The sequence below is a fragment of the Labeo rohita genome, chromosome 1 (genome assembly GCF_022985175.1).
Source record: "Labeo rohita strain BAU-BD-2019 chromosome 1, IGBB_LRoh.1.0, whole genome shotgun sequence".
Classification (NCBI taxonomy): Eukaryota; Metazoa; Chordata; class Actinopteri; order Cypriniformes; family Cyprinidae; genus Labeo; species Labeo rohita.
The window spans coordinates 9,542,527-9,553,278 of NC_066869.1; the positions used below are offsets into that span (position 1 = coordinate 9,542,527).

The 10,752-nt window shown below is 35.5% G+C and overlaps 1 protein-coding gene and 1 pseudogene across 1 annotated transcript; one reads left to right on the forward strand and one right to left on the reverse strand.

Annotated features, from left to right (window-relative positions):
- Window positions 1-271: 271 nt before the first annotated feature.
- LOC127167447 (GTPase IMAP family member 8-like) lies at window positions 272-3,202 on the forward strand. Its single transcript, XM_051113564.1, has 3 exons — window positions 272-356; window positions 1,349-2,188; window positions 2,270-3,202. The coding sequence occupies exons 1-3, from the start codon at window positions 338-340 to the stop codon at window positions 2,998-3,000; spliced, it is 1,590 nt and encodes a 529-aa protein (XP_050969521.1). The 5' UTR covers window positions 272-337; the 3' UTR covers window positions 3,001-3,202.
- A 3,070-nt stretch (window positions 3,203-6,272) lies between these two features.
- Window positions 6,273-9,308, reverse strand: LOC127162571 (GTPase IMAP family member 8-like; annotated as a pseudogene).
- Window positions 9,309-10,752: the final 1,444 nt, after the last annotated feature.

Here is a 10,752-nt window from a genome sequence, read left to right on the forward strand (position 1 = left end):
AGAAAATAAAAAGAGTCAGTTTCAGTTACTGCTGATGAAATTGACTGAATTAATTAAAATAAGTCCATTTGACTGTATTACACATCTGTATTAAGCTAATATCAAATGTGGTCTCACTTAAAAAAAAGAAAAAGCAATCCGTCAAAAGTGTGTCAGAAAGCCTTTCAATCACGTCAGAGTGTTAGTCATTTTGTTGTCATTAGTTCATCACAATAGAGGGAGTTTCACTGCCACAACTGCTCAAGCTCAAATACCTTCATTCTCTCATTGGATTCACACTGAGAGACTGAACTACTGCTGTGAAACTTACAGATATCAGCCAGAACAACACAGAGACATGAATCCAAAACATACAGGTATGTTTGTATTATTGTAAACTGATATAGTCACTGCGGAGCATGTCAGAGACAAAATATACACAACAAAACCTGTTTAGCTAGATTGTAGTTGATCTCAATATCAATCGTGTGTTTTACACACTGTTTAAGTGGGTGATTTCTGAATATGTACATTCACATAAACAACAAAACATAATTCAGACATGTCTATATTTGCACCAATGGTTTAGTTAGTAGATAGTATAAAATAGTATAGGCTAACGTGAGTATCTACTGTATGTGCTGTCAGGTTATCACGTTTGAGATCTGGTATTGTAGCTATTATTTAGCAGATACGATCAATGTGTTTTTAGATGTGTCATTTTAGGCTGATATTAACTGTGGTTGTGTCAAATTGTTATAGTATTATAAGCAAACTCGTTTGCCATGTTTGTAGTCTACAAGTTTACAAGAGTCAGTTTACTTTTTTATCTTACATATTTTATGAATGACTCATTGTGTGTGTTGTTCTAAAGTGAAAAATGTAAATGTTGAATTGAAAATATTATAACTTAACCTTTTAAGTATTTTGTCATCTGACATAATTGTAACACTATAATGTTATATTTTCTCATATTTTGAGTCTAATAATATATGAGTTAATGCATGATTTAGTTCCTCATGTATTTTATTTTATTTATTTATTTATTTATTTTTTTTTTTGTATTATGTGTGTAGTATTTAAGGCACTGTCTCTTTAAGAGAACACGCCTATTAAGTAATTTAATAGTTTTTTTTATTTTTCTTTCCCACGAAACCAAGTCATCAGTTTCTCTTACCATATAACAACTGTAGTCCAATTATCTGCTTTGTTTTATTGCCTAACACACTTTTCATGATCCAAAGCATTACTGCATATATTACCTATAATGTTTACTAAATGACCACACTGAAACTACAATAATTTGGTCTACAATTCCCTCTAATGTTTATTTCTCATTATTTCTCAGAACCACCACCTGCTGTACAAGAGCTGAGGATGGTGCTAATTGGAAGAAGTGAAGCTGGAAAGAGTTCAATAGGCAACGTAATACTGGGTCGAGAGGCGTTTAAAGAAAGGCGAACCACAGAGAGTGAGATACAAACAGGGAGAGTAGAAGACAGAAACATCTCCATCATCGACACTCCAGGATTCTTCAACACTCAACTGACTGATGAAGAGATGCGGGAGCAGATGATGAAGAGTCTTACTCTCGCTCATCCTGGTCCTCACGTGTTCCTGCTCGTCATCAGACTCGACAGATTCATAGAAGACGTGGTGAAGATCGTAAAAAAGATTCATGAGCACTTTGGAAAGGACGCTTTCAGGTTCACCATGGTGCTGTTCACCGGAAGAGAGGCGATGTCCAAGCGAGAATGGATCGAGTTCAGGCTGGACAGAAAAACTAGAGAACTCCTGAGCTTCTGTGAAGAGAAATGCCATGTGATCATTCATAAAAACAAGAGAGATAGGAAGCAGATTGCAAGCCTGTTAGAGAATATCGATGAAGTGGTATGGAAGAATGGACGAGAACATTATGTTAAAGAGATCTGTGTGAAGAATAGTCAAGATGAAACTAAACAAAACGATGGAAAAGAGATCAGTCTAGACCAGCAAATAACAAGTCAAGAGAAAGAGAAGAACGGAGAAGAAGAAAACAGAGCAGAGCATCAGATTACAGAAGAAGAGATAGAAAACGATGTTCAGAAAGACCAAAGAGCTATAAATGAGAGTGAAAAAATATCTCCAGAAGGAAATCAAAGCAACCAAAAACATGAAACGTGTTTGATCGGGGAGAAGAAAGAGACACCAGAAAATAATTCAGTAAACGGTAAACATTTAGCTGTTTATAACTGAAATCTTTTTATTAAGACATGTTGTAAAGTTAGTAAACTAACTTTTTTCTTCACAGTGTCTGATCTGAGGATTGTTTTTCTGGGTAAAAGTGGATCTGGAAAGAGCTCGGCAGCAAACACCATCCTGGGCAAAGATGCGTTCAGAATCAATATGAGTCTCCCATCAAGCACTCAAACCTGTGAGAAACAAGAAGCACACGTGTGTGGAAGACACATCTCAGTGATCGACACTCCAGGACTGTTTGATCCATCGATGACGAGAGACCAAATGCAGGCTGAAATACAAAAGTGTGCAGAGGTGTCTGCTCCTGGCCCTCATGTGTTTCTGCTGGTCATCAGACTGGACAAGAAATGTACAGATGAGGAGAAAAACACAGTGAAATGGATTCAGGAGAACATCGGAGAAGATGCTTTACGCCACACCATCATTCTGTTCACTCACACTGATCATCTGAAGGAAAAATCATTAGATGAGTATATTAGAGACACTCCAGATCTACAGGCATTTACTGAGAGTTTCTGTGGCAGATTTCACTCATTAAACAATAAAAACATGGAGAATCACTCTCAGGTCACTGAACTGCTGGAGAAGATTGAAAAGATGGTGGAGAGCAATGGAGGGAAGCACTACACCAATGAGACATTTGTGAAATATCAGGAAGAGACTGACAGTGAGAAAGAGGAGAAAGTCAAAGAAAGCCCATCAAATTGGTTGAAAGGAATGTTTGTTTTGTTCGTAGGGGCACTAGCAGCTGCAGCGGTAGCTAAAAGTGGACTTGAAGGATGAAGAACATCTGGAACAACAGGAGGAAACAAATATGAACAAACAGCTGGAAAATAATTTTTATTTGTCTTCAATGTTACAGATTCTAACAATATTAGTGGATTAAATTATGTATGTTTCAAAATTATTTATTAGGCTGGACCTAAAGAGTGAATGGCTCATCAAACATAACAAGAATGTTAAAAAAAGTTACATGATTTCAGACCAAAAATAAAGGAAAATATGTTTTAATTTTGCAATTTTCATTGTCAGTATTAGTCAAATAAATTAGTGTTCTGCCTACATTTCTTTCTTTATTTATTTATTTATTTTAATGTAGAGTCATAGCTACAAGATATTTCTTGGTGTAGCTTCCTCAAAACATTTGTATACACTACACTTGCATGCAGAGTCTAGCTCCATCCTTAATCAAACTGACCTGGTGGTAACTTTCTAGTAATCTTGAAGATCTTTATTAGCTTGTTGAGAACCTCAGTTTTATTTGATCTAGCTCAACCATTCACATAAGTCTGGGGTGTGACAATCTGTAATAAACCATTTGAGCGGGAATCCTATAGCATGTTTGAATATTACAAAAGTAAATAATCCTTTCACCACAGATGGATATTATTTCCAAAGTTTCAAAAAAATAGAGAGGTAATGTGTGAGACTAGAGTGAACACTGACATTGCATTTTTAAGGTGGATGGTTTTTAATGAATTGTTGATTCAATGAAGAAGCCAAGCTTTCTCGACAGGTAGGCTCAATCATTACTACATAATTAAAATAACTTTTTCAGACACTTTTTTAGGAATATGCAGTCAAATCAAAAATAATTCAGACACCAGATAAAAATGTGTATATTTTTTACTAGTGGGAGCAGGACACTTTAGTTGATATATGTAAGTGAGGATAGCAAAATAAAGTAAACTGTGACATATTATACCCAAAAATTCTTTACACAGACTACACTGTAAAAAATAAAAAAAACCACAATTTGTTGAGTCAGCTTAAAATAATTAAGTTTATTCAACTTGAAATGTTAAGTTGTACTAAGTAACAACTTAGATATTTGTGTTTGCTAAACTTAACAGATGGGTAAGTAACCCAGCTCCCTTAAAATTTTAAGTTGATTCAACTCAAATATCTAAGTTGTCACTTAGTATAATTTAACATTTCAAGTTGAATAAACTTTTTTTGAGTTGACTGAACTTAAAATTTTAAGGCAGCCAGGTTACAAATTATTTTAAGTTGACTCAACAAATTGTTTTTTACAGTGTACCAGTAAAACTGATACAAATATTGGGAAAATACAACAAATTGTGTTACAGTTTTAACATTTACCTGAAGAATTATCTTTTTCCATGTACTGGACCTCCACATATTGTTCAGTCCAGTGACGTCACCAGTTTCACAGTTTAGTGTAAAAATAAATGTTTATTGGTCAGTCTGTTAATAGTTGGCATTGATTTTACCTGCTAAAACATTTATTCATAGTCTGATAAATATTGTTTATGTAACGTTGCTGCTAAGTGCTTACAGTTGGTGAAGAAGTCATTCACTGGGTACTTCATCATATCATCATAGAGTTGGCATGAGTCTGCTGAATTTTTACCTTGAATGAATAGAATTCTTCTGTTGGGCGGAGTCTTTGGTTGGTCTCTGGCAAATCCGGTTCTCATGAGTGTCACTGAGGGTGACTCACCCGTTCAGTTTACATCACTCGTTCTTAACCAGCTCTCATGGAAAATAAAAACTCTGTGTTTGCATTTCTGACAAACCTGAAATACATTGCTGCAGGTACTTACGTTTCTAAAAGGAGTGCATTTTTATTGGTAAACTCATTCTTCTCTCATTATTTCTCCTTTTGAGCAAGGCTATATATATCATAGTTCATATATTATCATTCCTATAAATTGTAGGTTCATTCTTGCATTTTGGTGTTGTAATATGTTAATATGCGAATTTATTGCATGTATGAATATGGTGTTTGAACCCCTTTACACCATCTATAAACTCCACAAGGCTACTGCTGTAGTTGATTCTTAAACATTTGAATTACTGCATATTATGACCCATGAGTTGTGTTTCTAATGTCAAAGAAACTAAAAGAGAGAGGACTAGATCAAAATTCAAGCCTTGACAAGACATTTATAGGATGATAAAAATATACAATGTATATACAACAGTACTAGACAAAGATAAGAAGAAAAGCAAACATGAAGGTACTTATATTACTATTTCACTATTTAAAAAGTCCATAAAAGACACAACAAAACTTGACAATAGAGATTTAAACAGAAACAAAACACAAAGAACCACAAAACTGTGTGTGAGGTCATGTACAGTATGAGGCAACTTAAGTTAAGTGCTTTTGAGAAAACTGTGAAGCTGAATGTTGCAGATATTGATTGACTGATTGATTATTAAAGATTATTTGTTTCAGAAAAAAAAAAAAAAAAAAAAAAAAAAAAAAAAGTACTCTGACCTAGCAAGAACAAAGTTGTTATGAAGCGGACGGGACACAGATGGTAAGTATATGCAATAACAGTTTATTGAAATGAGTTCAGCAGACAGGGTGAGACAAAAAGGTGAGTAGACAATCTTGATATAGTTTGAGAGCGTAGAATGAGATAGTAACCAGTCTTATTTCCGTTGTACACACAGATGATCGGATGGAGACGAAGCCAAAGACGAACACCACAACCACACATCACAACTCACAGGACACCACGAGGAAGACGAACGATGGGAATCTGGAGGAGAACGAGGAGCTGACAAGGAGAGCACAGGTAAGTTCACAACAGGTAAGTATAACAGGGAATATGCTGAGAATAGCGAGTCCACTTCGAATAGTCAAGCTTGGACAGTGAATGTGGAGTGGTGTGTGCTTTTATGTGGTGCTTAATTGATGAGCTGATGGCTGTCAGGTGCTGGTGATCAGAACTCGGGTGATTGTGAGCGTTGTGTTGTAGTGAGGGTGGAGCCTGGCGCGGATGTAACAAAAGTAGCCCATTATAAGTAAGTTAATAGCTCACTTGTGACATAAACACACTTGATTTGCATCATTGTTAAACATTGATAGGTCCTGTTTTTTTTTTTTTTTTTCTCTTAATGCATAGGTAGACACCTTTTTACAGTTACACCGTTACATAATTTTGTCAGGCTTCTGGGTAAAATAACAGTTGTTGTTTTTCAATATGTAAAACTGAAGTAAATCTGTAAGGAGAAACTGTTCAAAAAGTGACTAATGTAGAAATAATTAGAGACAGGTATGATCCTCATCTTAATGGGTTTTATTGTATTTCACAACCACTTGTATCATCTTGCCTTTTAAAGATGTTTTGTCTGGTGTAATGCTTTCCTCCATTTCTAAGCACCATTTCATCAATCTTCTCCATCAGCTCTGTGACCTGACCGTGATTGTCTCTGTCATTGTTGTTTAATGTGTGATATCTGCCACCACAGCTGTCTATCAGTGATTTCAGGCAAATCAGCATGAGTGATAAGAATGACTGTGTGATTTAAAATGTCTTTTTCAAGGTTCTCCTGATACCATTTAACTGGGTTCTTTTCCACCCTTGCTAATCCTTCCACTCCAATCACCAGCAGAAACACATGAGGACCAGGAGCAGACGTTTGCAAACTTTTCTCAACATCAGACTCATTATGATCTTGAATGTGCTTGAATAAGAATGGATCTAACAGTCCTGGAGTGTCTATTATTGAGATGGTTCTTCCAGACACCACTGCTTTTTGTTTCTCACAGCTCCTAGTGGTTGTCAATAAACTCGCTCTGAATGCATTTCTGCCCAGGATGGTGTTTCCTGCTGCGCTCTTACCTGCTCCAAGTAAACCCATGAGCACAATCCTCAGATCTGTTAGAGTTAGAGAGATATATGAGGTTACTGAGAATATGAAAATGCTGGGTCCTCAGACAGTTTGAAATTTAGCTGTGAAACCTATAATGCACAGTCAGACAAAATATTATAAACATTATACTTTAGTTTTAATGAAGTTTCCATATGGTTTACTAATGCATGTCTTCAGCTAACACGTAACACGCAGAAACACAAGAACATCTCTGACATGGTTTGGTATTTACCTTGTTTTGACAGGTTACTGTGTGCCATTGCTCTCGTTTGTGATAATCTCAGAGCCATCTCACTTAACTCAAGACCCACCATGAGTTTGTCTGTTTCTCTTTTCAGCTCATTTAAGTCCTTCTCTATGTCCTCTTGACTATTGTTGTGTCGCATCTCCTCTAGTTTACTCTTTCGGCTCTTCTCATTGGTGTAATGTTCTCCTCTATTGTCTTTTCTCAGTTGTTCCATCTTCTCCATCAGTTCTGTGACCTGTTTTTGGCTGTTTCTGTCCTGATTGTTGAACGAGTTAAATCTGCCACCACAGCTGTCAGTCAGTGACTGTAGATCAGGGCTCAAATCTGCTAAAATGAGAGAGAATGATATGCTGTTGTTCCAAACTGCTGAAATGTCGATGTGGAAACATTTGGTATAAATTGGTATATACTGGTATGCAATCCATCAAGACTCCATCAGGCACTGATCAGGAATTACACACCATATACATAAAAGTAAACAGGTGAGAAGTAATCAGAAACTATGGAAACCACGCAACACTATGAGAAGTCTGTGATGCAACTTCACACTTGGAAATCTCTGGGTATCTCTGGGATGACTGTAAAACTTTTTTTCATTCATTATAAAAATGAAGGCTTTCAGTTACTAAGTAAATGTCCTGTTTGGCTTTCTGGAACATGAAAATGTTAAAAAATTTAACCATAAATGGTTCAAAAGTTACCTGGTTTTAACAGATTATATTGTGCCATTTCTTTTTCTAGTTTCCATCTCTGTCTTTCTTTCTCTCTCCGACTTTCCATCTGTCTCCTGAGATTTTCCCGAATAGCAGCTTCGTTTTCTCTCAGATATTGTGTTTTCTTCTTACTCACGTCTTCTTTTATCCTCTCATTGTCATCTTTTATTCCCTCCTCTTTGCTTCTCATTTTTATTTCTTCCTCTTGATTTATCCCTTCTTTCGGCTTCCATGTACAACTCTCTTTTTGTAATTTCTTCATCTCTATGTGTCTTTTCCAAACATGCTCCTGTTTCATTATCACTTCTTCTTCTTTCAGTCTCTTTTCTACTTGTTTCATTATCTCCTCCTCTCTGAATTTTCTCATATTCTTCAGGTAGATCTCATTGCTGTAATGCTGTCCTCCATTGTTCTTCACCATTTCATCAATACTCTTCAGGAGCTTTGTGATCTGGCTGGAATCGCATTCATTTTTGCTGTTTATTACATAAAATCTTCCCTTAAAGTAGTTCAGCGTTTTCTGTGTTTTTTCACTCTCAATGATTTGATTCAGTACTCTTCTAGAGACCTTTTCTCTTCCGACAAACAGCACCATGGTGAACTTCAAAGCTTCTTCTCCAAAGTTCTCCTGAATTTTCTCCACCATGTTTCTCTGCTCCTCTCTGAAGGTCTCCAGGTTGATTATGAGCAGGAACACATGAGGACCAGGATGAGCGAGATACAGACTCTTCATCATCTGTTTCTTCATCTCTTCATCAGTCAGATGAGTGGTGAAGAATCCTGCAGTGTCAATGATGGATATGTTTCTGTCTTCTACTATTCCTGTCTGTATCTCACTCTCTCTCTGGTTTTGCTCTCTTTAAATGCCTCTCGACCTAGTATTGCATTTGCTGTTGGACTCTTTCCAGCTCCAGAGACTCCCAATAACACAATCCTCAGATCCTGTGAATCATGTTCCTCATCAGATTCTGTGAAACAGACATTAGCACTCTTATTAGCTGATGCTTCTCTTGTGACTGGTGTTTTTTTTTTTTTTTTACCATTCCAAATCATGAATTATGTAGCTCCATGTAGCGCCGTATTCAGAAGATTTGACATTATAAACGGTGATTAATCTACACCAATTTGACATTACAACTGGCCTAAACAAACGACTTTGGTGCCACCTACAGTTAAGTTAGTGAAATTAACTGTCATAATAACACTTAATAGCTGTACATATGCATTTGCTAACTTCAATAAATAAACTTAATTTCTCATTCTTTATAAAACAGGTAATTTGCTCCAGAAAACAATGCAAGAATGCTTTTCCAAGACAAATTACAAACTAATTATGAACACTGCTTCTAAATGAACTGTTGAGGTAGTAACAATGAATTTGACATTCTAAATTGCGTCGTTATTCTACATTTTCTATTTTACAAGAATTTACTGACCGTTTTGTGCTGATGCCATTTTTTTCTTTTGTTCAGTTAAGCACTCCTCTTCTTATCTCACAGTGACTTAAGTATTTATGCATAGATAAAAAATAAAAGTAGGTAAAAATTATCTGCAATGATTAATTCAATTAGGCTAACATGAAATAACAAAAGAGTATTGAATGTATAAATAAACAAATAAATAAATATGTTTTATTACAGCTATACCCTCTGTCTATAAAACTAATACAAGTATCACCTTGCTCGCTCTGTCTCTTGCTGTGCGTGAAGCTGCTCTCCATTACAGGCAACCATGGGCGTCACTTTGTTTTAGAAAACAGGTCATAAAACTGTGCTTTTTCCTCCTGCCACTAATAACAGCCTCAGCGAACACTTGGATTGAGCATTATATCAACTAGTTGTAGCACTGGATGGCAGACAAAATAATAAATCCCCTGCTCAAGAATTAACTAGCGTGAGCTGGCTAGAAACAGTGAGGATAAGGTATGTTCTGTGTGCCCCACCCTTAAAAAACGCCTATTCAGGTAACTAGGAATTAGTCTTAAAGCTCAATGTTCGACTTGGAAAGAGAAACTGAAAGTGTTACCTTGATGTTATGTAATTTTCTCCGTATTGTGTATTGTGTGTTTGTGTGTGTGTGTGTGTGTATATAGTCAGCTGTTTGGTTCAAGATGAGAAACATAATTGCATGCCTGGTTCACTTCGGAAACAGAATTATGCAATTATTGGTAACGCTTTAGATTACAACCCGCAAAGAACTACGTAAGTAAACTGAATTTACGGTGTATGTTTCTGTAATTATAGTGTACCTATAAAGAACGTACATGTACACTGTAAAATCCAATAGTTTACCTTACTTAGATATAATTAGTTATCTTTACTTAGTTGCTATACTTACTAGGTTTTATTAAGTTACAGCTACTTTCAAGCGAGTAAAACAGTTTACTTACTACTTTGAGTGATGTTTACTTAAAATATTCAAGTAGCCACAAAGGAACCAATAACATTAATAAACCAGTGAGAGGCAGCAGTGCACTAATATGTTGCTAATTTGCAAAATAACAACAGAAGAAGAAGAAAAGCAATTTTTTTTTTTTTGAGGTGGCAATTGTTAATCTGCAGTTATTTTTCACTAGTTACATTCACTCATTTCCCAAAGTCATCTTGAATGTTGTTTCAATACAACTATATATTTGAGAGAACATCACATAAGCTGACTTCATAAATTGATGTTGATTTTTGTAAAATGTTGTTGGTGTGTCTTATTTTATTTTTTTTATTATTATTATTATTATTTTTTTTTTTTTTTATTTACCATTTTAGTGATTAATGTTCCGTTTGGTTGGGCACTTGGAACTTTGCTTTTCTTATTATAATTTTCTTCCTATTGATGCAGCAGTGCAACATGAAGTCATAATTTTTTATTTCAAAGGAAGAAAAGTAATAAGTAGGTTGCTTTTAGAAGGTAACTTTCGAGTTCCGATATTTCGATTAGCTAAATCTT